Source organism: Diceros bicornis, chromosome 28, assembly GCF_020826845.1.
Source record: "Diceros bicornis minor isolate mBicDic1 chromosome 28, mDicBic1.mat.cur, whole genome shotgun sequence".
NCBI lineage: Eukaryota > Metazoa > Chordata > Mammalia > Perissodactyla > Rhinocerotidae > Diceros > Diceros bicornis.
In genome coordinates this window covers 29,841,892-29,869,068 of record NC_080767.1, presented here as the reverse complement: position 1 = coordinate 29,869,068, position 27,177 = coordinate 29,841,892, and the positions used below count along the sequence as shown (strand labels likewise).

General features: G+C 38.2%; 2 protein-coding genes and 1 pseudogene across 2 annotated transcripts; all 3 read left to right on the top strand.

The window, feature by feature from the left end:
- Positions 1-971: 971 nt before the first annotated feature.
- Positions 972-1,913, top strand: LOC131393709 (olfactory receptor 1J4-like). Its single transcript, XM_058524754.1, has one exon. The coding sequence runs from the start codon at positions 975-977 to the stop codon at positions 1,911-1,913; it is 939 nt and encodes a 312-aa protein (XP_058380737.1). The 5' UTR covers positions 972-974.
- A 12,229-nt stretch (positions 1,914-14,142) lies between these two features.
- LOC131393708 (olfactory receptor 1J4-like) lies at positions 14,143-15,143 on the top strand (annotated as a pseudogene).
- A 9,005-nt stretch (positions 15,144-24,148) lies between these two features.
- Positions 24,149-25,144, top strand: LOC131393817 (olfactory receptor 1J4-like). The gene has a single exon (XM_058524836.1). It carries the CDS (start codon positions 24,152-24,154, stop codon positions 25,142-25,144), a length of 993 nt encoding a protein of 330 aa, XP_058380819.1. The 5' UTR covers positions 24,149-24,151.
- Positions 25,145-27,177: the final 2,033 nt, after the last annotated feature.

Below are 27,177 nucleotides of genomic sequence, written 5' to 3'. Positions count from 1 at the left end.
GCAAATAGTCCCTAAGTATATAAATATTGATTTAAGAGAATTTAAAGCATGTGAAAGTCTTTTGTAACTTATAAGACATACAAAAGTGAGTGGTAGATTTTTCTTAGCAAGGAGCTAAGGATATTTTAGACAAAGAGAGCTGACATAACACAGCTTGTCTGGATATTCTAACTAATAAGGGTATAATTTCTATGCAGAGTAGTTAAGAGATGGATTCCAGTCAGACAGACATATGTTGTGATTCCATCTGTCCCACTTAACTGTGTGTACCTTTGCATATTCAAATAATATACGCTTTTGTCTTCTCATAGTTAAAATGATAATAACAATACCCATTAATTAGGACTATCGTGAGGATTTAGTTTGACTGTGCATTTAAAACATGTGGAATAGTGCTTGGAACTATTATTAATGTTGGTTTGGAAACCTGGATTGGACACTTTTGGTAACAGAGAATTTTAAATGACTCAAAACAGGTATGACCAAGCCAATTACACTGAAATCTTGTGACAAAGCTTTACTAATTCTGTTCCAACTTAGGGAGTTTCACATCCATTTTAGGAGGAAATGGCTGATACTTCTTTCCTGGTGCCCATTTCACAAGTGATCTTAGTAAATAACTGACATTTGAACCTGACTAGATATAAAGATGTAAACTCCTTTAACATAGAGACTTCCCATATCTTGTTCACTACTATGTACTTAATACGGGAAAAGTGGTTGTTCAATAAATATTTGTGGAATAAAGAATAATTGTCCTTAGGTTTCTTTGGAAAGAATCTTAGTTAATGTGAGTATTTAATGTATCACTGGAGCCAGAATGGGACAGACAGATTCATGCACCAACAACTGTGAAAAATAAACAGAAAGCTAAAATTAAGAATTTTCATACTAAAAAGGACATTACCATAGTGTTATGGCATGTTGAGTGACATTTTCCACTTTCCCCAATTTCCACCAGAGACAGGAGCAGTATGAGGTGGCAGAACAAGACCAACATGTCCCAATTCCTCCTCCTGGGGCTCCCCATCCAGCCAGAGCAGCAGGACATGTTCTTTGCCCTGTTCCTGGGCGTGTACCTGACCACGGTGCTGGGGAACCTGCTCATCATCCTGCTCATCAGGCTGGACTCTCGCCTCCACACCCCCATGTACTTCTTCCTCAGCCACTTGGCCTTCTCTGACATTTCCCTTTCAACTATTACTGTTCTAAAACTTCTCATAAACATGCTGAATCAGCAACAATCCATCCCCTATGTGGGGTGCATTTCTCAAATGTATTTTTTCATAGTTATTGGTTGTCTTGACAACTTCTTTCTTGCAGTGATGGCATATGACAGGTATGTGGCCGTCTGTCAGCCACTCCACTACACTATCTTCATGAGGCAGGAGCTGTGTGTCTCATTAGTAGCTGGGTCCTGGTTCCTCTCTTGTATCCATGGCTTGTTGCACACCCTACTCTTGGTCCAACTGTCGTTCTGTGCTGAGAGTATCATCCCCCACTTCTTCTGTGACCTCACTGCACTCCTGAAGATGAGCTGCTCAGACATCTCCTCTAATGAACTGGTCATCTTCACCGAGGGAGGAATGCTTTTCATCTTGCCTTTGAGTACTATCTTGGGCTCATATATCCGTATAGGGACCACCGTCCTGAAGGTCTCCTCCACCAAGAAATTCTATAAAGCCTTTTCTACCTGTGGCTCCCATCTCTTTGTAGTGTTTTTATACTATGGGACACTTGCAGGTGTTTACTTTTTCTCCTCATCGTGGTGCTCCAATGAAAAAGACATAATTGCTTCGGTCATGTATACAGTAGTTAGCCCCATGCTGAACCCCTTCATTTATAGCCTGAGGAACAAAGATATAAAACAGGCCCTAGAAATATTTGTCAATAGGGCTATCTTCTTTAAGTGACAATCACTAAATCCTCTTATTGCAGTCATGAGCACAGTGAGATGCATGTCCTAAAATTATTGTATGCTTGACAACTCCATATAAATTTAGAAGAATATGCATTCTGCTGTCATGTATAATGTTGTTAATATGTCAACTAGGTCAAGTTTGCTACTTTGTTAAATATTCTTTATCCCTAATTAATTTTTTTTCTGCTTGTTCATCTCTTAAAAGATATGTAGAAAATATTACGCAAAATATGTCACACAATTGTGATTGTGAATTTGTTTTTTTCTCCCTTTAGATATGTCGGGTTTTGATTATGTATTTTTTATGCCATGTTATTGAGGACACACAGATTTAGCATCATGATCTCTCCTGGTGGACTGATTCTTTTATGTAGTGGTGTGCTGAAGGTGGCTTGCATTGGCTTCAGGCTGACTGTGCACATTCCTTTCCAACTCCACATTCAGGGATATCATGTTGGTAGATTGAATTCACCATAAGGGAGTAACAACACTATGGAAATTGGCAAATGCTACAAGCAAGACTTTGTTAAAAAAAAAAGAGAGAGAGCTATTTATTTATTTATTTAATAGCAAACCTCTGAGTTTATAATTAGGATATATTTCTCTTTATCTCTAGCAATGGTTTCTACCTTAACATCTCACCTACTTCTTCTGATATTACTATAGACATACTACCTTTCTTTTGTTATGTAAATGTGGTATTTCTTTTCCACCACTTTTCTTTCAGTTTTTCTATGTCCCCATAACTTTGAGGTGTCTGTGGTGAACAGTGTAAGGTTGGGTTTTGCTCTTTTTATGTAAATCTATGATCATTACATTTCTGGATAATTTGATCTATTAACATCTAATGTAATCAGGATATATTTGAATTTATATTTTCCATATTACTATACATACATTATTTGAGATATCTGTTTCATATTTATTCTCTCTTCTCTCTCTCGCTTTTGATTAATTAAATATATATTTTGTTATCCCATTCCCCCTTCACTAACATATTAATCATACATTATTATTATTTTATAACTCTTTTCTGGGCCTTATGTAGAGATTACTTCTTGCTTTCCCTTTTATGTTTTTTTATTGTCATACAATATATATAACATGAAATTTACCATTTTAACAATTTGAGGTGTTCAATTCAGTGGCATTTAGTACATTCATCACCATCATCTCATTCTAGGACTCCAAAAGGAAACTCTCTGGTACATCAGTGCAATGGAGTACTTTGGAGCTGTGAAAAAATAATTATAAAGATATCTATTAATCAATATGGCAGAATTCCCAGGTTACATTGTGTTTTTTTTCCAGTAATTTTATTGAGATCATAATGGTTTATAACATTGCGTAATTTCGGGTGTACATTGTTATTTATCAATTTCTGGATAGACTTCATCGTGCTCACCCCCAGCAGTCTAATTATTGTCCACCACTGTACATATATGTCCTTTCACCCCTTCTCCCACCCCCCAATCTCCTTCCCCTCTGGTAACAACTAATTTGTTCTCTTTACCCATGCATTTGCTGTCTTGCACTCATATCTTCATATGAGTGAAATCATGCAGTGTATGTCTTTCTATGCCTGGCTTTATATTGTTAGAGGGAAAAAAAAACAATGTGTTATAGAGCATCTATAGCATGCTACTTTTTGTGTAAAAATGAAAGAAAATATACAAGTATCTGCCCACTTGAGTAAAAAGAAACACAAGAAGAATACATCAGAAATTAATGAAATTCCTTACCTACAGAAGGTGTATGAGAATGGAGTAGAAAAGATGAGGAGATGAGTCTATTTATTGGTATAGTTTTTTTTTTGAAATTTTTTTATTGATGTCTTAATAGTTTATAAAATTGTGAAATTTTGGTTGTACGTTTTTGTTTGTCAATCACCATATACATGTCTCCCTTCACCCCTTGTGCCCAGCCCCCAACCCCTTTGTGCCTGGTAACCACAATACAGTTCTCTCTGACCGTATGTTGGTTTATATTCCACATATGAATGAAATGATGTAGTGTTTGTCTTTCTCCTTCTGGCTGATTTCACTTAACATAATACCCTCCGGCTCCATCCATATTGTTGCAAATGGGACGATTTTGTCTTTTTTTAAGGCCACAGTATTCTATTGTATATAGATACCACATTTTCTTGATCCAATCATCAGTCGAGGGACGCTTGTTTTGCTTCTGCTTCTTGGCTATAGTGAATAATGCTGCAATGAACAGAGGGGTGCACAAGCCTCTATGGATTGTTGATTTCAGATTCATTGGATAGATTCCCAGTAATGGGATAACTGGATCATAAGGTATTTCTATTTTTAATTTTTTGAGGAATCTCCATATCGTTTTCCATAGAGGCTGCACCAGTTTGCATTCCCACCAGCTGTGTATGAAGGTTCCTGTTTCTCCACACACTCTCCAGAATTTGTTGTTTTTGTCTTGGTGATTATAGCCTTTCTAACGGGTGTGAGGTGATATCTTAGTGTTGTTTTGATTTGCATTTCCCTCATGATTAGTGATGTTGAACACCTTTTCATATGCCTATTGGCCATCTGTATATCTTCTTGGGAGAGTGTCTGTTTATTTCTTCTGACCATTTTTTGATCGTGTTGTTTGTTTGTTTTGCTGTTCGTTGTGTGTGTTCTTTATGTATTATAGAGATTAACCCCTTGTCAGATATATGTTTTGCAAATATTTTCTCCCAACTGGTGGGTTGTCTATTCATTTTGATCCTGGTTTCGTTTGTCTTGTAGAAGCTTTTTAATCTGATGAAGTCCCACTTGCTTATTTTTTCTTTAGTTTCCCTAGTCTAACTAGGCATGGCATCTGAAAAGATTCCTTTATGACAAAAGTCAAATAGTGTGTTGCCTATATTTTCTTCTATGAGTTTTATAGTTTCAGGTCTTTTATGCATTTTGAGTTAATTTTTGTGAATAGCGATAGCACATGGTCCACTTTCATTCTTTTTCATGTGGCTGTCCAGTTTTCCCAACACCATTTATTGAAGAGACTTTCCTTTCTCCATTGTATTTTCTTAGCTCCTTTGTCGAAAATTAGCTGTCCATATATGTGTGGTTTTATTTCTGGGCTTTCAATTTTGTTCCATTAATCTGTGTGTCACTTACCCTGTGTGTCTGTTTTTGTACCAGTACCATGCTGTTTTGATTACTATTGCTTTGCAGTATGTTTTGAAGTCAGGTATTGTGATGCCTCCAGCTTTGTTCTTTTTTCTTAGGATTTATTAAGCTATTCAGAGTCTTTTCTTGCCCAAAACCTCCAGAACTATGTTGAATAAGAGTGGCAAGAGTGTTCTCGTTCCTGTTCTCAGAAGAATGGATTTCAGACTTGCCCCGTTCCGTATAATGCTGGCTGTGGGTTTGTCATAACTTGCCTTTATTATGTTGAGGAACTTTCCTTCTATACCCATTTTGTTGAAAGTTTTTATCATAAATCGATGTTGGATCTTGTCAAGTGTCTTCTCTGCATCTATTGAGATGACCATGTGGTTTTTATTCCTCGTTTATTTGATATGGTGTATCCCGCTGATTGATTGGCGGATGTCGATCCATCCCTGCGTCCCTGGTATAAATCCCACTTGATCATGGTGTATGATCTTTTTAATGTATTGCTGTATTTGGTTGGCCAATATTTTGTTGAGGATTTTTGCCTCTATGTTCATCAGTGATATTGGCCTGTAATTTTCCTTTTTTGTATTGTCTGTCTGGCTTTGGTATCAGGGTGATGTTGGCCTCATAGAATGAGTTAGGAAGTGTTCCATCTTCCTCTATTTTTTGGAATAGTTTGAGAAGGATGGGCGTTAAATCTTCTTTGAATAAATTTCTCTGGAGAAGCCATCTTGTCCTTGGATTTTATTTTTTGGGAGGTTTTTGATTACTATTTCAATCTCTTTACTTGTGATTGGCCTATTCGGATTCTCTATTGCTTCTTGGTTCAGTTTTGGGAGGTTGTATGAGTGTAAGAATTTACCCATTTCCTCTAGATTGTCCAAATTGTTGGCGTATAGTTTCTCATAGTATTCTCTTATAATCCTTTGTATTTCTGTGGTATCCATTGTAATTTCTCCTCTTTCGTTTCTAATTTTATTTACTTGAGCCTTTTCTCTTTTTTTCTTAGTAAGTCTGGACAAGGGTTTGTCAATTTTGTTTATCTTCTCAAAGAACCAACTCACTGTTTCATTAATCCTTTCCACTGTTTTTTTGGTATCAATTTCATTTATTTCTGCTCTAATTATTATTTCTCTCCTGCTGACTCTGGGCTTTGTTTGTTCTTCTTTTTCTAGTGCTGTTATGTGTAATTTAAGGTTGCTTGTTTGGGCTTTTTCTTGTTTGTTGAGGTGGGCCTGTATTGCTATGAATTTCTCTCTCAGGACTGCTTTTGCTGCACCCCATATGAGTTGGGATGGCATATTTTCATTTTCTCTGGATATTTTTTGACTTCTCCTTTAATTTCATCAATGTTCAGTAGCATGTTGTTTACTCTCCACGTCTTTGTCACTCTCCCAGTTTTTTTCTTGTGGTTGATTTCCAGTTTCATAGGATTATGGTCTGAAAAAATGCTTGTTATGATTTCAATCTTCTTGAATTTATTGAGGCTTGCCTTGTTTCCCAAAACATGGTCTATCCTTGAGAATGTTCCATGCGCACTTGAGAAGAATGTGTAGTCAGCTGTTTTTGGATAGAGTGCTCTGTATATGTCTACTAGGTCCATCTCATCCAGTTTTTCATTTAAGTCCACTGTTTCTTTATTGATTTTTTGTCTGGATGATCTATCCATTGATGTAAGTAGGGTATTAAGATCCCCTACTATTATTGTGTTGTTGTTAATATCTCCTTTTACGTTTCTTAATCGTTGCTTTATGTATATTGGTGCTCCCATGTTAGGTGCATATATATTTATAAATCATATGTCTTCTTGGTGGAGTGTTCCTTTTATCATTATATATTTCCCCTCTTTGTCTCTCTTAACCTGTTTTATCTTGAAGTCTACTTGGTCTGATGAATATGGCAACACCTGCATTCTTTTGTTTGTCATTAGCTTGGAGTATTGCCTTCCATCCTTTCACTCTGAGCCTGTGTTTGTCTTTAGAGCTGAGATGTGTTTCCTGGAGGCAGCATATTGTTGGGTCTTGCTTTTTAATCCATCCTGCCACTCTGTGTCTTTTGATTGGAGAGTTCAATACATTTACATTTAGTGTAATTATTGTTATATGAGAGCTTAATGTTGCTGTTTTATGGCTTATTTTCCAGTTCTTTTGCATCTCCTTTGTTTCTTGTCCCATCTGTTTCAGCCTGCCAGTTCAGTTTGATTATTCCGTCTTATGACTCTTTTAGTATTCTCTTTATTTACCCTATGTGATTTTTCTCTGATTATTTGTTTAGTGGTTACCTTGAGGTTTGTATAAAAAATCTTGTGCATAAGATAGCCCATTATCTGATGGCCTCTTATTCCCTTTTACTAAGTCAGTTCGATCTCTTTCCTCTTCCCCTTCAAAGTTATTCTTGTCAAAACTTATTCTATCTTGTGTTGTGGGTGTGTGTTTAAAGTGATGAGGTTATATTTATTTTTGATGATTTCCTTTCTTTGATCTTTGATTTTGGTATTTAAGTGGTTTCTACCCTATTCCAGTGAAGATCTACTATTTTTCTGATTTTGTCTACCTATTTTTCTGCTTGCTCCAAGCTTTGTATTCCCTTTCTCTTCTTTTTTTCAGGCCTTTTCTTCAGCATTTCTTGTAGTCGGGGTCTCGTGGCCATGAACTCCCTTAGCTTTTGTTTATCTGGGGAAATTATTATTTCTCCATCATATTTGAAGAATATTTTTGCTGGATAGAGTATTCTTGGCTGAAAGTTTTATCTTTCAGTATTTTGAATATTCCCGTCTCTCCTACCCTGTAAAGTTTCTGTTGAGAAATCCGCTGAGAGCCTGATGGGAGTTCCTTTGTACATTATTATTTGTTTTTGTCTAGCTGCCCTTAATATTGTTTCTTTGTTATTGACCTTTGCCAGTTTTTCTACTATATGCCATGGAGTGGGCCTTTGCCTATTGACATATTTAGGCTACCTGTTAATTCACTTACTGGTATTTCCTGCTCCTTCCCCAGATTTGGGAAGTTCACAGCTATTATTTCCTTGAATAGACTCTCTGTTCCTCTTTCCCTCTCTTCTCCCTCAGGAATATCTATAATTCTTATGTTACATTTCCTAATTGAGTTGGATATTTCTCAGAGACTTTCTTCATTTATTTTTACTCTTAGTTCTCTCTCCTCTTCCATCTGGAGCATATCTGTATTCCTATCCTCTATAATGCTAATTCTTTCCTCCATATTGTCAGCTCTGTTCTTTAAAGATTCCATATTCTCCTTTATCTCCTCCATTGTGTTCTTCATTTCCATCAATACTGATTGATTTTTCTTTATGATTTCAATGTCTTTTGTGAAGAAACTCCTTATCTCATTGAATTGTTTATCTCTGTTTTCTTGTATTTCATTAAGCTTTTTTATGATAGCTATTCTGAATTGTCTGTCCTTTAGGTTACGGATTTCTGTGCCTTCAGGGTTGATGTCTGGGTACTTGTCATTTTCTTTCTTGTCTGGTGATTTAATGTACTTTTGCATCATGGCTGCTGTATTGGCTTTGTTTTTCCTCATCCTGGAAATATCTGGTTGCAGTTTCCACCTGCCGTCACCATGTGGGGGTCAAGGGCTGTGTAATCTGAGCCCCCTGTGCTCCACTGATGCTGTTCTGCTGCCACAGGCCCACCGTGCTCTGCTCCACCTCAGCTGTTCCACTGCCACGGGCCGTCCGGGCTCCATCCCAGCTACTCCGCCGCTGTAGCCACCCATGGTCCACTCTACCTAAGCTGTTCCACTGCCTTGGGCCATTGAGTTCTGCCCCAGCTACTCCACTGTCACTGCAGGCTGCCCGTACTCCACCCCTGCTACTCTGCCACTGCAGGCTTCCTGCACTCAGCCAGGGCTGCTCAGACTGGTTGGCTGAGCTGCAGTGCCTGGCATGTGGGTGGCGAGGGGTTCTCTCCCTTGTCCACTGGGTCTCTGGGTGGGGGCTTCTCATTCGCCCCTCATTATCCACTCTCCTGGGGTACTCAGTTGTTGATGGCACCCCTACAGCAGTTCTGAGTCCTTTGTGTGAAGTTTCTCACTGGCTGAGAGAGCCTGAAGAGCAACGGTTTCCTTGCAGAGGGCCACCCTTCCCCTCTCTCTGGGAGCCGTGCCACCTGAGTCGCCGATCTGATGGGGAGGGAGAGGATTTCTCCTTACCTCTCTCCACTTCCTCTGGAGTCCCCAGCACGTCCACTCTAAGATTTGGGGCAGTGTGGGCCTTTCTGATGTCTCTGTGTGCAGTGTGAGTGTCTCTTGTTGGTCTGTGCTTGACCCTTTTGCTGTATCTTATGGGGGAAGAGTTTACTGGAAAGCTCACTCCACCATGATGCTATTGGTATAGTTTTGACTATATTATCTTTTATCTATTAAAAAATAGAAGAGGGCAGGGAATAAAGAAAAATAGAATAAAATAAAACAAATGGACCTAACTGTATTGCAAATCAATAACCATAATTAGACCAAAGGGGAAAATAAAATAACTGACCTATGTAAGTCTTGAACACAAAATTTTGTCTATATACACACACAATAAGGAAAAAACTGTAAACAAAGCTTTTGAGCTGCAGTTAGATTGTCATTAACAGTGGTATGAGTTCAAGATTCTGAAATTACTTAACGTGTTAAAATATTCAGCAAATAACATATTGTGGAAAAGGGAATGACTCTTCACTGCCAGTGAAAGTCTCCATGTACATGGGAAAGGAGAGGCTGGAAAGAACTCTGGTGTCCCGACCTGGAGATATCAACTTGAACCATGACTTATAAAATGTATAAATAAATTGAAATTCACATGTTATATATCAATATCTATACTGTTCCCATCCCCCCTTCTTTCTGTCCCACTCCTGACCCATCTCCTATGGATAACCATTTCTTTAGTTTATTAATTTCTAGTTTCTACTTCCTGTGTTTCTTTTATATCTATTTCCTAGCTGTGTCATCTGAGATCATTTAGAAACCTTGAAAACAATGAACACAACTGATGCCAAATTTGGTCTTACCATTTTCCTCTAAAAGGGACCAACATACTTAGGAAAATGGTCGATACCATGGCTGGGGCCAGACCTTGACAAGATTATCCAAGAAAATTTTGCTGAGCCTGAAACTAAAATGTGCTCAATGAATCATGGAGACACAAGCAAGCTCGAACAGCCTCCCACTGGCCAAATCTGGAATAATTTGAGCTTCAAAATGAATAACACCAGAAATGGATTATGACTCAAATAAATAAGAATCCATGAGTACATAATAATATAATGAAATCAATGAAAAAAATGAATGAGTTGGGGCTGATAGAAAGTTCCTTCTTATAGGACAACTGATAAACGTAGAAGAAACGATAGAATTATAAAATCACCATTTGGCCTCCACATTTGCAATATTTTTTTCATGTTAGATTCACCAATGGATGTTAAACATAGTGGGTGAAATTTTAATAATAAAAATAGCTTATGGTTATATAATCTCAAAATATCTACTAAAATGGTACTAATTATAAAGGTTAAAATAGTAACTTTACAGTAGAGAACCTGTCAGATGCCCCCTTACCAATTGATCAAGGATAAAATCACTAACAATTGGAAAAATTGATACCATGTGTCTTCTGATAATATTATGCATATGGTAGACACGCTGAAAATCAAAGTCTAAAATATACATACAAACCTAAGTAAACACAGTAAAATGTTAAACGTTGGGGAATCTGGGTGAAGCATGTGCAGGAATTCCTGATATCATTTTTACAGCTTTTCTGTAACTCTGAAATCATTTCAAAATAAAAGTTAAAAAATCCTTTGTCCTAGCTGGAACCATGCCCAAGAAGAAAGGAGTCCAGTGCATCCCTGGCATCAAGGACACTGACCCCTTGGACTCCAGTCCCTCTGGCTCCTGGACATGCAGCTCCCCAAAGGGTAGTAAGATATCAGGCAGAAGCTTGGGGAATTTATTTCAGTCCTCTCTCCTCTCGCTGGCAATTAACATGATATCGTTCGGCTCAATGCTCTGGAGTTGGCTAAGGAACATGAGAGTCTGCAGAAGTGCTGAGGCCGCAGATATTTCTTCTATTCATCTGGATACTGAGTCTCCTGAAGAGAAGCTGAGGATTCAGGAAACAGTCTGGAGCAGAAGGTGTCTGAGGTCACCAGTGATGAGCACAGGTCAGAGGGAGCTGGAAATCTGCACTTGGCGAAGGATTTGCCTGTGTGCCTGTGGGTTTGTGCTCTTTTGTGTTCACAAATGTGTGTGTGTCTTTGTATGTTTGTGTTCGTGTTGTTGATAGTTGCATGCATATGTGTGTATTATGTATCTGACTCACAGCCTGATTCTTTTCCTGAAGTAGGCCCCATCTGGGCTCTGTTTTAGCGCATGTAGACCAAGTTATTAGCCTCCTAACATGTGATTAGGGACCCCAGATATATGTCTGTGATCTTTTTTTTTTTTTAATTTTATTTATTTTTCCCCCAAAGCCCCAGTAGATAGTTGTATGTCATAGTTGCACATCCTTCTAGTTGCTGTATGTGGGACGCGGCCCCAGCATGGCCGGAGAAGCGGTACGGCGGTGCTTGCCAGAGATACGAACCCAGGCCGCCAGCAGCAGAGCGTATGCACTTAACCGCTAAGCCACGGGGCCAGCCCTATGTCTGTGATCTTAAATGCTTACGTCACAGCTGAGCGGATGAGAGCTCAGCATCAGGAGTGAGACTGTTGTCTCCATTGCTGGAGAAGAAGATGCCCGACCTCATCAAGGAACCGAGGTCAGAGAGGGCTCAAACCTCTGCCAGCACAGTGTGCTAATGTAAGTGTGAGTTGTGTCTGTGGGTGTCATACTCTTGTCTAAGAACAGGAAAGTGTATTGTTTGCTTTTGTCTGTGTGCAAGTTACCATGTGTATGTTACCATGTGCACGGGTTGTTGGTGGTTTAATGACTGTGCCTGTGACTGAATAGGCTTCACTGACCCATGCTGACTGCTGACTACCTTCCCTCAGGGAGGGTATGCGTCACAAAGGGCTAAAGCATGCCTCTCAATAATGGGAGTATGTGCTGCTTGTTGTAGTGAGTGTGTGGTGGATGTGCATGTGTCTTTCTTGTCATATGATTTGCATCCATGACCTCAAATATTTCCTTAAGTGCTCTCCTTCCAGGGCACCATTGGCTGAGATAACCACATTCCAAGTGATTCTCTGTTTCCTGAAAAGGATCTGCTATCATTTTCATATAACTGAATGTGACTGAGTCGCTCAGAATTTTGTAACCCTTTATTTTTACTAAACGTTCTAGCCAAAATAACCCCAGGCATTGTGCTGTGTGAAGTCAGAGTGCAGAATCACCATCAAGAGATTGGGAAAATTACTTAACTCCTTGGCCTCAGTTTCCACGTCTATAAAATGGAAAGAATTACTCTTACTTTGAGAACCTTACAGACCCTCAGTAAATATTTATTATTTAATAGAAGTGAAAGTATGTGAGAATTTCTTGTCAGTTGGAAAATATATAAATATGAATTAATGAAATTATTGAAGGAGGGGCTAAGAAAATTTTGGACATGTTTGGCTTCTTTGCAGATCTAAAATAATAAGGGGTGCTTGGCTCCTCTAACCAATGAAAGGGGAAGTTTCCATGTGTAGGGGTTAAGAGCATGGCCTCTGATCACACAGTCATATTAGATTGATGACATGAAGTAGCTAATATTCGATAATTTTTAATTTACAGAAAATGGTAATACATATACAGTAACATAAGACTCTAGTTCTGAGGCGGTATTGTTGGTGCGTCGTCACACTCTTCCTGTGAACCTGGCCAGATCCGAGTGACCTAGAATTGTAAACTCACAGTCACTCTGGAAGTGGGTGGTTATTTAAAACCACTTGATGCCAGAATAGCTCCCAAACCAGAATAGACCACACACTATCTTTCATAAGAATGATGAACATTTGCATTTTAGGCTAAGGAATTTACCTATATTTCCTGATTAAATCTACACTTCAGTCTTACATTCCCAGATTTTAAAAAAATCTTTCCAGCTGGTAAGAATTTATGTTCTTTCACCCGTTTTCACTTTTAAGAAATAGGAACATAAGTTATATAAATTCCACAGGCCCTCACTAGTACAGAGGGGACAGAAATGTCGCACACACACACGTATGTGTGTATAAATATATTTATAGTATACATGATATATGATATGGATAACGATATACAGTAGCAGCCCTTTATCCATGGGGGATGCATTCCAATTCCCCCAGTGGAGGTCTGAAACCGTACGTAACCCTACACATACATACCTATGGTAAAGTTTAACTTATAAATTAGGCATAGTAAGAGCTTAACAACAATAACCTAATAATAAAACACAGCAATTACAACAATATACTATAATAAAAGTTTTGTGAGTATGGTCTCTGTCTCTTAAAATATCTTGTACTGAACTCACGCATCTTCTTGTGATGATGTGAGATGATAATGCCTACATGATGAGATGAAGTGAGGCGAATGACGTAGGCATCGTGATGTAGCGGTAAGCTGTTATTGACCTTCTGATAACATCAGAAGGAGAATTATTGAGCCATGGCACTGTTGATGGCGGGATGTCAGGAGTAGACAATGTCTGCAGTTGCCTGCGGGGAACTGAAACCACAGAATGTGAAACCGCGGATAAGGGGGGACTACTGTAATTTAAGGCAGAAACACTGATACCAATTTGCGGAGGCTCATATACCATTTCTTCCACAGTGAATTATTATGATTTGGCTCCATCTTGGTGTAGTAAATTATCCCAGTATGCCCATAAAAAATTTTACTCATAGAATGGGGGGACTTTGCCTTTCTTGTTCACTGCTGAAATCTCGGTCCTTAGTAGAGGTTCAAGTACAGACTCAATGTTTAACGAATAATGGTTCAGTGAAACAGAAAACACACTCTTGCTTCTGGGTAATGAGGACTTCTTGGCTGCTTTGGGATTTGATGATTTCCTGGAGCCAGGTTGGGGAAGAGGGAAGATGCATGCATCCAAAAGTATGAGAAATTAATAAGAATGTAGTTAAAAATTCATTATTTTCACAGAGAATTATAGTATGAGATTTGATGGTCCTGATCATTCTTTCTAGGTTCCTGATCTTCCCAAACCATCTCATCCCCAGCATATAGAGGAGCAGTATGAGGCCTGAGAACCAGAGCAGTGTGTCTGAGTTCCTCCTCCTGGGGGTCCCCATCCCAATGGAGCAGCAGGGCATGTTCTTTGCCCTGTTCCTGGGCATGTACCTGACCACAGTGCTTGGGAACCTGCTCATCATCATGTTCATCAGGCTGGACTCTCACCTTCACATCCCCATGTACTTCTTCCTCAGCCACTTGGCCTTTACTGCTGTCTCTTTCTCCTCTGTCACTGTGCCCAAAATGTTGATGGACATGCATACTAATCAAGTGTCCATCCCCTTCACAGGGTTCATTTGCCAAATGTATTTTTTCATATTATTTGGTTATCTTGACCATTTCCTTCTTGCAGTGATGGCATATGACAGGTATGTGGCCATCCATCACCCACTGTACCATACCACCATTGTGAGGCAGGAGCTGTGTGTCTCATTTGTAGTTGGGCCCTGGTTCTTCTGCTGTGCGCCTGCCCTGTTGCACATTCTTCTCTTGGTCCAACTGTCATTCTGTGCTGACAATACCATCCCCCACTTCTTCTGTGACCTCACTGCCATCCTGAAGAGGAGCTTCTCAGACACTTCCCTCAATGAGCTGGTCATTTTCACCGAGGGAGGCATGCTTTTCATCTTCATATCCAGATAGGGACCACCATCCTGAGGGTCCCCTCTACCAAAAGATTCTTCAAAGTGTTTTCTACCTGTGTCTCTCATTTCTTTGTGGTGTCTTTATACTATGGGACCATTGTAGGTGTTTACTTTTTCTCCTCATCATCTATCTCCAATGATAAATGCATAATTGCTTTCATGATGTATATAGTAGTCATCCCCATGCTGAACCCTGCCACCTATAGCCTGAGAAACAGAGATATGAAACATGCCCTACAAATATTTGCTAATAGGGGCAAGTTCTTTAAGCCGCAATCACTAAATCTATAACAATTACACATTCAAAGGAATGAGGAACATATTAACTCTAGACAGACATTCTGAATGTCCAGTTGAATCTGGGCTGCACATACAACAAAGAGAGGTTGACATTTCCTATATCCCTCTATGCTGACACGTATAAGCTTTCATTACAAAGATTGACTTAAAGGAGTCCACATTTTATTAATAATATTTAGAATATATGATGCCTTATTATAACATGCTTGATGAGGGTATGTGGGCAATGAGGATGCCAACTGACAGTAGTGAGGAAGGAAGCTCCTCCATCCCCACCCCCCATCTCCAAGAGAATGCTGCCTTTCTTCTCTTGGCTTCCCAGCATTAAGTTAAGGAAGCAGTTAAAAAAACCATCAGAAAATGTTGCTTGCATAAATCGAATTTCCAATTTTTAATAAGCTAACATTCTCACAGTAAAACTTCAATGACTTCTAACTTAATTTACTTAAAAAGTATGGTTCATATGAGTTTTTCTACCTTTAATAAAGATGTGGAAATGATGTGATTTTGAAAATGTCCTGTTTCACTCAATATTTTAGTTACTTCTAAGAACCGAATGTGAAGTAATCTTCTGGGGTGCTAGAAAAGTTTTATATCTTGGGCACAAGCACGAGTGCTGAGCAAAATATGGTGCTGAGTTATTGAGGCCTACCTAGGATGCTCAGAAGCTGGAGGAGCTGGACGAGTAAATGCAACCAAGTTTTTCAGGGAGAGCTGAGGATCCAGAATAAGAAATGACTGTATATATGCAAACATAAGACTCAAATAGCCCTAATAAGAATGAGAGCTGACTTTTTAACGAGAGCAGCAGTAAAATACAGAAGGCAATCTGAAGACAAAGGAGTGACATCCTTAGCAGAGTGAAAAAATAAAAAATTCTGGAAACCTAGAATACTATGTCAGCATACATATCCTTTGAAATTGAAGGTGAAATAAAGATATTTTCAGAAAAACTAAAATTAAAAAAAAAATTTCCAGCAGATCTGTAATAATAGAAATACCAAGGGATACTCTTAGGCAGAAGGAAAGTGATTATAGGAGAAATGGAAAATTCAGAGATATTTGTAAGATTGGTAAATATAAAAATGAATATGAACTGAACTAAAAAACACCAACAATAACAATGTCCTATGGGGATTATCTGAATAATCCTAATGTCACATGTCTGTGAAAATAGATTTGGAAACTCAGCTGAATTATACAATTTCCCGTGGAGATACATATTACCAAAATTGTTTCTGTATTATGCAGAACACCTAAACACATCAATTTCTGTAGAATAAACAAAGAAAGGTATAAAACAGCTACTACATAAAATAGAACCAAGCCCATATGGTTTCATGGGGATTTAAATCAATGGCTAAAAACCTGATAGTTTGAATGCTGCATGAATTGTCCAGAACACTGAAAATAAAGAAAAACATCTTAATTTGTTCTATGGATGAAACAAATACAATATTGATGTGTAAACATGGTAAAGAAATACAAAAATAAGTTCACAGCACTTATGACTATTCATGCAAACATAGTCAATAAAATATCAGCCAATAGCATCCAACATCACATTAATAAAATAATACATATAACGAAGTGGGATTTTTCTAGATATTTGAAGTTACTTAATTATTGGGAAATCTTTAATATAATATAACATATTAAAAAAACCTTAGATTAAAAATCATGTAACTCTCTCCACAGATGCTGAAAAAATCTCAACAGAATTTAATAACAATCAAGAAAAAAAGAATTGGTGGGTCTTCTCTTAATAAAATATACATTACATAATATATATATGATATATATAAATGTATTTTTATTCTATATAATGTTATGTATATTATTATACATAAATATATATTTATATATCATATAAATTTCATGCAAAATAAATTTAATATATTATTTATATTATTATACATAATAAAATCTATGTTCTTTAGTCATAAAGCCAACATCTTACTTAATAGGAAATCATTAGAGTCATTTCCTTTATGATCAGGATCAAAACCTGAAATCTCACTAATCAACATTGTGGTGAAAATATTCGCCAATGCAACTAGACTAATGACATCAGTTGAAGTCATTATAATTAGAAAAAAAAAGAAATAAAATCTTCTGATGACTTTCTTTGTACATTAGAAACAGGGGAAAAAAGACATTCTGAAAGCAGAAATTGTATGGAGGTACTGTAGCTGCATTGTCAGTTCAAGAGAATGCAAGTAGTTGTCAGGAGTTAGACATCTGTCAATCCTGCCTCATTTCCCCTAGATCTTCCTTCACCCAACAAACGCACATCTTGGCAGACTAAACTCCCCGTTCACCAGTTCCTCCATTTTTAGAATTCAATCTGAATATGAAATGGGTCCTACCTAAACAAACCCAGCCATGTCCAATCGCCTTCCAAAAATTGACAGTTGTGTGTCATCATCACAGTTAAATTGATTTGGGTTCAATACCCTAGTGTTGTGTTCCTGTGACATAATCCAATTTGCAGCATCTCTCTTGTAATCCGCCACATTCCTCCAGTGCAATTACAGTTTTAAAATGAGGTTTTACTTTACTTTTATTAGGCACTCATTCTACGTTTCTGTTTGTAGTACCATATTGAGTGAACTTCTTACCTAGACTCAGTCCAACATTATTATTTAATTTTCCGTGCAAAAATATTAGCATTTTGCCTTGAGTTCAAGCTCATGACCTGCTCCATTGGGATGGCCTCCAGGTGTAAAATGTTTGAGAGCCGTTTTTTTTTAACTTCTATAACCCCAGTCGTTATCTCACACTGGGCATGGTATTTGGATCAGATGACAACCGATTTTCTGAAGTCTCGTGAGAGATGGCAATCATCCTTATAGGTCATTCCTGTTGCAGAGTAGTCTCTGCTACAATGAGGCTGCCTCTCCAACCTGTCAATAACTATTCACAGGCCTTGGCCCTTCCTTTCTCTCCTTTCTTGTCTTCTTTGAGTAAATTTCCTTCAAATCTCTAGATAAGGCATCTAAACTTTTAAAGAATATTCTTCCTTAAGGTGTTAATAACTAAAGTCAACTATTGCACACCAGTCCATCATCTAAAGCAATTAATAGGTTCTACTTTTATAATTTTGGCTCTTATATTATTATTCTCCAGGTGACAATATCTGTGAATTGATATGGAGTGATCTCCAGGATATATTATTAACCAAAGAAAGCAATGTGTCCAAGAGTATCTGTAACATCCTACCCTTTGTTTAAAAATGAAAGAGAAATAAGAAAACATACATGTATTGGCTCATTTGAGCAAGAAGGAAAACAGGAAGAAGTCAGAAGCTAATGAGTTTGGTTTCCTGCAAGGGCTGGGTGGGAATGTGTGGGAGGGATGGGGAGATGGGTTTACCTATCTGTATGTTTTAGCAGATTATCTTTTACCTGCTCAAAAATAAATAAACAAAAAGAGTGGTAAACAGAAAAATAGAATAAAAACAAAACAAATTATATTTCAAATGAATAACATGATTAGACTGAAGAAGAAATTAAAATAACTAATCCTAGTAAACCTGGAACTCAATATTTTTTCCATATACCCTCACAATAAAGAAAAATATTATAAAAAATTTGAGCTGCAGTTATTAGTTTTGTCATCCATAGCAATATGGGTTCAGAATTCTGAAATTATTTAAGAGGTATTCCAGGATTCATTGAATAAGTAAAAATATTGTTGGGGAAGGAGAATGACTCCTCACTATCAGGGAAAGGTGTCACATACACGGAAAAGGAGACGTTAGAAAGAACTCTGTGGTGTCAAACTGGAATGGGAGGTGTCAGTTTGATCTCATGGTTTTTAATTCATATATAAATAGGTTGAAATTTATGAATTAAATATCAATATTTATATTATTCTCATCCCCTATTCTTTTCACCCAATTCCCACCCCACCTCCTATGAGTAATCATTTCTTTGTTTTTTATGTGAGGAAGATTAGCCCTGAGCTAACATCCATGGCAATCCTCCTCTTTTGGCTGAGGAAGACTGGCCCTGGGCCAGCATCCCTGCCCATCTTCCTCCATTTTATATGGGATGCTGCCACAGCATGGCTTGACAAGCAGTGCGTCTGTGCAAGCCTGGAATCCAAACCCTGGGCTGCCGCAGAGGAGCACGTGCACTTAACCACTAAGGCGCCACCGGACTGGCCCCTGAGTAACCATTTCTAATAGCTTGTTTCCTGTTTATATTTCCTGTTTTAATATCTATATCTATATCTATATCTATCTATCATCTATATCTAGTCTATATTTATATCTATATGAAGCCTTGTATGCAGTGAACATGCATAACCAATTTTCTCTCTGAATACAATTCTTCCCTAAAAGGAACCCAAGTTACTTAGAAAGATGGCTGATCCCAGGCAATGTGAAGATGATCTGGGAAAATTTTGCTGAGCCTAAAAGAAAGGAAGTGCTCAATGAATCACCAGAACACAGGAGCCAGCTCAAAGGGGATCCCCGTGGCCAAATCTGGAATAATTTGAGCTTCAAAAAGAATAACGGCAAACAAGCAAACACATAGACAAGGAGAACATATTGGGGATTACCAAAGGGTAATGGCATTGCGGGGAAGGTGAAATTGGTTAAGGGGCACCTATTTACGGTGACAGATGGAAACTAGACTATTGGTGGTGAACATGATGCAGTCTATAAAGAAGCTGAAATATAAAAATGTACACCTGAAATTTACACTATGTCATAAACCAATGTGATCTCAATAGAATTATTTAAAAGAGAATAACAACTGTAATGGATTATGATTCAGAGATTGAGAATCTGTGAATCCATAATGATATAAATAAATTAAAAAAAATAAATGTTAGAGGAGGGAAAATTCTCTCTTAGAGAGAACTAATACATGTAGAATGATTGATGGAATGAGAAAAATCACCTTTTGGCTGCCACAATTAAAATAATTGTTTCAGGCAAGAATCACTTGATTCTTATTAAGTATGATGTTATATATAGTGGTTGAAATTTTGAACAGATGTAGCATGTTTATATAGTCTCAAAATATCTACCCAAGTTATATTTATTGATTTCAAATATAAAAATGGTAACTTTACAGTATGAAAACCTGGTAGACACTACCTTAATCAATTGACCAAGATTAAAACCTCTGGGAATTGGAAAAATTGATAGCAGTTGCCTTTTTATAATAGGCACTGTGGTATACCCACCAAAGATCTATAGGCTGAGTCTGAGGTACATCCACACTTACATAATAATAAAGCAAACATGATTAAATGTAAACTTTTGGGCAATCTGGGTGAAACATGAGAACTTTTTGTATAATTTTTAATTTTCTATAAGTCTGAAAAGATTTTAAAATAAAAAGTTAAAAAAATTATTTGCCCAAAATTACTCAATAAGAGAGAATAGAATAGGCTGCAGGTCTACCTCTAAATTTATAGGTGGCATTCAGGCAGAGAATTATCATCTTCTAAAACATCCCCCTTGTAGCCTCTGTCAGAGATCAAATATGAACTGCTAAACCATGGGCAGAGCACAGGAAAGTAATTCTATAAAATGTCATCCCTGCTCTTTAAGAGATTACAGTCTCTAAAAGGAAACCATAGAGGCAATTTTACACCAGGGAAAGTAGCATGTCTGAAGGATAAATCATATCTGCATATTTGCCATCCAAAAATTGATACACATGTGTAACTAGAAAATGTTGTCTATACCAATGTGTGCTAGATAGTCTCCACTTGCTCCTCCAGGTCCATTCTCCAACCTTCTCCATCCTATTTTCTCTCAGGAGTCTGATCTTTATGGACTGTACTAACTGGGCTCCTTCACAGTTTGGATTTGGCCAATGGCAACACAAGCAAGAGATCAAATGCAGAAGGAGAGAGTGGTTGAGGTATTTATTCTGTCTTCCTCTCTGCTGGACCATGGGTTGACGGTGGCTGACCACAGCTCCTGTCCAGGGGTCGTCTCCTACCCCTACATGTCTCGCCAGGTTCACATAACCATTCCCTTCCCTATCACGAGTTTCCCACCGCTGCTAGCCCTGGGTGCCTCACCATCCCTTAATAGTTTCCCTTCAGCTTGCCAACACCTTTGTAAACAAGCCATTGTTACATCTCTTTAAAAAAAATCCTTTGTGCCAGCTGGAACCATGCCCAAGAAGAAATGCATTGCTGGCGTCACAGACTCCGTCCCCTGGGATTCCAGCCTCTCTGTCTCCTGAACACATGGTACCCCAAAATGAAGAAAGAACTTGGCCAATTAGCCAAGAGGCTCCTCCCTGACCCAGAAGCCTGGGGACATTGTTCCTGTCCTGTTTCTGGTACTTAAAACATTATCTTTTTGCTCATAGCTCCAGAGTTGGCTAAGGAACGTGAAAATCTGGAGAAGTGCTGAGGCCACAGATATTCTTGTTTTCATCTGGATATTGACTCTCCTGAAGAGAAGCTGAGAATTTGGGCAACAGTCTGGAGGAGAAGGTGTCTGAACTCACCCACAACAAACACAGGTCAGAGGAAGCTGGAAATCTGCACTTGGAGATGGATCTGCCTCTGTGTTTGTGTATTTGTATATAAGTATTTCTGTGTTCGTGTGTGTGTGTGTGTACACATATGCTTGTGTTCATGTTGTTTGATGGTTGTATGTGTGTGTGTATACTATGTAACTTACTCAGAGCCTGATTCTTTACCTGAGTTAGACTCAATCTGGGCTCTGTTTTAGCATGTGTAGAGCAAGTTATCAGCCTCCTAACCTGTGGTTAGGGATCCCTGAATCATGTCTGTGATCTTAAATATTTGCCTCTTGTTGTCATGAGGGGACATTACCACCACTGGGCAGGCATCACAGCTGAGCAGTTGAGAGCTCAGCATTGGGAGTGAGATTGTTGTGGTCACTGCTGGAGAAGAAGATGCCCAAACTCACCAAGGAACTGAGGTCAGAGAGGACTCAAACCTATGCTCAGCAATGTGCTAGTGTACGTGCCAGCTGCGTTTGTGAGTGACACACTTGTGTGTGAGAGCAGGAATTGTTTGCTTTTGTCTGTGTGTATTTTACCACTTGCATGAGTTGTTGGTAGTTTAGTGATGTGCCTTTGTGAATAGGCTTAACAGTCCCACGCTGCCTGCCTCCTTCCCGGAAGAGTATCAGTCAGAAGGAGCTGAAGCATGCCTGTCAGTTCTGGGAGTGTGTGTCCTTCTTGTTGTAGCGAGTGTGTGGCTGGGCGTGCATGCGTTTTGTTTCTTGTGAGATTTTTGCATTGTGTGTGGCCTTGTGTGTTTTTGGTGCTGTGTGTATATAGTGATGAGTTATGTGTATGTGGTGAGTTGAGTGTTTACCAGGTGTGTCATGTGTCACGTGTGTTGATGTGCATTGTGAGTGAGTTTGTGAGTGAATGGTACATCATTGTGTGTTGTGTATATCTCACTTTGTGTGTTTTTTATGACTTGTATGTACGTATATGAGTGTTGATGAACTGAACCACATGCTGGCTCTCCTTCCCTTAGGATGGGAAATGGTCAGGTGACTGGAATCCTCACATCAGTAGTGTATGTGTGTGTGTGATTTGCATGTGCGTTTGGGGCTTCTGATTTTCCACCATGACTTAAATATTTCCTCCAGTCCCTTCCTCTGGGGCACCATTGGCTGACATAACCAAAGCTCCAAGCAACTCCTTGTTTCTGAAATGGATCTGCTGTGATTTTCATACACCTGAGTGTGACTGAGTCACTTAGAGTGTTTTAACCCTTCACTTAATGTCCCAGGCAAAGACACGTTAGTGTCATGCTGTGTGATGTTAGAGTGCAGAACCTCCACCAATGACAGTGTGACCTTGGGAAAATCACTTAACTCCTTGGCCTCTGTTTTCAACCTATAAAATGGAAGGAATTACACTTACCTCGTGAAACTTACAGGCCCTCAATAAATATTTATTGTTTGAATAAAGGATAAGCAATGTGAGAGTCTTTTGTCAATTGGGAAAGAGATCAATATAAATGAAGAGCACCAATGACGGGGAAAGTTTTCATGTATGGTGGTTAAGAGCACAGGCTCTGATCACACAGTCATATTATATAGACCTGCATGAAGTAGTCAATATGTTGTAATTTTTAACCTACTGAAAATGGTAATATATATAATTTATATATAAACATGAAATTTGTATCATTTATGTTATTTATCTATTTCTTAAGAGCTAAAACAGGTGAAAGAACATTCATTCTTAGGGCAGCTAGAAAGATTTTTTAAATCTAGGAATGTAAGGCTGATGTGTGTATTTAATTAGGAAGCAAAGGGAAAGTCCTTTGACTAGTACTCAATGTTCACCAAAATGTTCACCATTCTTCTGAAAGAGTTTGTGGACTATTCTCGTTTGGGAGCTATTCTGGCATCAAGCAGCTTGAAATGACCACCCACTTCAAGAGGGATCGTGAGTTTACAGCTCTAGGTCACTGGGACCTGGCTGGGATCACAGGAGGAGTGTTAACAACACTAAAACAACACCACCTCAGCATTGGATTCTCAAGTTACTTTAAGGCAAAAACAACTGATACCAGTTTGTGAAGGTTCATCTACTATTTCTGCCACAGTGAATTATTACAATTTGGCTCTGTCGTGTAGTGAGTCGTCACTCTATGCTCATCAAGATCTACACTCACAGAGGGCAGGAACTTTGCCTTTCTTGTTCACTGCTGAATTCTCAGTTCTTAGTAGAGGTCCATGTTCAGACTCAATGTTCAGTAAATATGGGTTCAATGAAACAGTGAACACGCTCTTACTTCTGTGCAGTGAGGTCTTGTTGGCTGCTCGTAAGTGTGATGTTTTCCGGGAGCAAGACTGGGACAGAGCGAAGAGGCATGCATCCACAGATGTGAGAAAGTAATGAGTGTATTTAAAATTTCATTGTTTTCTCAGAAAATTACTTTATGTCGTATGATGGTCCTGATCATCCTTTTTAGGTTCCTGAGATTCCCAAAACTTCTTCATCCCCAGGATATAGAAGAGCACTATGAGGCCTGAGAACCAGAGCAGCATGTCAGAGTTCGTCCTCCTGGGGCTCCCCATCCCACTGGAGCAGCAGGGCATGTTCTTCGCCTTGTTCCTGGGCATGTACCTGATTACGGTGCTGGGGAACCTGCTTATCATCCTGCTCATCAGGCTAGACCCTCACCTCCAGACACCCATGTACTTCTTCCTCAGCCACTTGGCCTTCTCTGACATTTGCCTTTCATCTGTCACGGTTCCAAAGATGCTCATGAACATACAAACTCAGCAACGGTCCATCCCCTATGTGGCATGCATTTCTCAGATGTGTTTTTTCATCATTTTTGCTTGTCTTGACAATTTCCTTCTTGGTGTGATGGCATATGACAGGTATGTGGCCATCTGTCACCCACTGCACTACACTACCATCATGAGGCAGGAGCTGTGTGTCTTATTAGTAGCTGGGTCTTGGTTCTTCTGTTGTGCACACGCTCTGTTGCACACCCTCCTCTTGGTCCGATTGTCCTTTAGTGCTGACAATACCATCCCTCACTTCTTCTGTGACCTCACTGTGCTCCTGAAGATGAGCTGCTCAGAGACATCCCTCAATGACCTGGTCATCTTCACCGAGGGAGGAGTGGTTTTCATTCTGCCTTTGAGTAGTGTCTTGGGATCTTATATCCGTATAGTGATGACCGTCCTGACGGTTCCCTCCACCAAGAGACTCTTTCAAGTCTTTTCTACCTGTAGTTCCCATCTCTTTGTGGTGTCTTTATACTATGGGACCATTGCAGGTGTTTATTTTTTCTCCTCATCATGGGGCTCCAATGACAAGGACATAATTGCTTCAGTCATGTGTGTGGTAGTTACCCCTATGCTGAACCCCTTCATCTATAGTCTGAGGAACAGAGATGTAAAGAAAGCTCTAGAAATATTTGTCAATAGGGCTAACTTCTCTAAGGGACAATCACTAAATCCTCTTATTGAAGTCATGAGCAGAGTGAGATGTATCTCTTAATGTTATTGTGTGGATGACAACTCCATATAGTTTTAACATTGTTAACAGAGTAAAGTTGTGTTTTGTTCTTTTTATGTAGATTGACAATCATTATATTTCTGGAGGATTTGATCAATTAACATCTAATGGCATCGTGATAACTTTGAATTTATATTTTCCATGTTACTATATCTTTTCTATTTGAGACATCTGTTTCATATTTATTCTCTCTTCTTTCGCCCTTTTTATTATTTAAGAATACATTTTGTTACTCCATTCTCCATCTATTAACTTACTAATCATACATTATTATTATTTTATAGTTTATTCTGTGCTTTACGTTGAGATTACTTCTTACATTCTTATTTTTTTAATTGTAATATAATATTCATAACATGAAATTTACTGTTTTAATCACCTGAAGTATACAATTCAGTGGCATTTAGTACATTCATCACCACTATCTCATTCAAGGAGTCCAAAGGAATCTCTATGGAACTTCAATGCAATTAATTACTTTGCAGCTATGAAAAAATAATGAGAGAGAAATCTATGAGTCAATATGGATGAATTTCCAGGGTATATTGTTAACTGGAAAAAACCTAAGTGTAAATAAGCATCTGTAGGGTGCTACTTTTTGTGTAAAACTGAAGGGAAAATAAAATATACATGTATCTGCCCATTTGAGCAAAAAGAAACAGAAGAAGATTAAATTAGCAACTAATGAGACTGCCAACTTACAGGAGGTAGGTGAGAATGGGGTAAGAAAAAATGGGGAGATGGGTATATTTATAGCTATAGTTTTGACTGTGTTATCTTTTACCTACTAAAAAAAGTAAATGCAAGAGGGTGAGGAATAAAGCAAAATATAATAAAATGATACAAATGAACCTGAATATATTTCAAATTACTGCCATAATTAGACTAAAGAGGAAAATGAAATAACTAACCTAAGTAATTCTTGAACACATAATTTTGTCTGTATACTCTCACAATAGAGACAAACTATAAACAAAGTTTTTGAACTGCAATTAGTTTGTCATTAACAGTAGTGTGAGTTTGAGATTCTGATGTATTCAAAGATTCAGCAAATAAGTAAAAATATTGTTGAAAAGAGAATGATCCTTCACTATGGAGGTGTTGATGCAAATAATCAATAATCATTCTATAGTAAAGAAAAGAAGAGAGTTTTATTGGAGCAAAACTGAGGACTATGGACCAAGAGTCACATCCTTCACAAGGGAAGAAAGCACTTCGGAGAAGAGCAATTATCGGCACAGTTATATACCATTGTAAAACAAAGGTATGTGCATCAAGCATGACAAGGGTACATTCCTTCAAGGGTTCAAGAGGAATATAGTTTCAGATTAGCACGTACACAGCAGGTCAACATGACCCTGGTGTAATAGAAAGGGAGACACTAATTCTTATCTTCAAAGAGTTCACTCTGTACTATCGGATAATGATTAAAGCAGATAAACAATGTATGTTTGACAAGCCATTAATAAGACTTCTTGGTTCAAATAAAATTGAGGCCAAATCAAGTTCAAACCAGAAAGGCTTCCCGATATATGTAATATATAAAATTTTTCTTATCATTTATGCCTTTTAATTATTAATCTTTTGATAGAAAGCACTGATGATCAAATATTGTCCCTCAATGCCAGGGTGGTTGCTTCCTGCCATGGGTCCATCATGTCCCTGGAGATAGGCTTTATTTCAATTAACCTACCTAGTAATCCACACTGGGGGGAAATAGCAGAATAAAATTGACAATCATAGAGGTGCACACTGACAAGGGAAGTAATTTTATAGGCTGTATATATTTTCAATTAGGTCAAATTGTCACACAAACATTGTATGTGTGCTTTCATATGACCTTTTGTGATTACTTTGTTTATAACATTTATAGAAAAGATATAATAACAATAATAATAAAGCAATTATAATATGTGAAGTAGCTAATGTGCAGTAGGCATGAATTTAAAGAGACAAGAGAAGAAGCCGAAGAATCTGTCACAGGTATTTTGGTAACTTTGTACTAATTTAAGTAT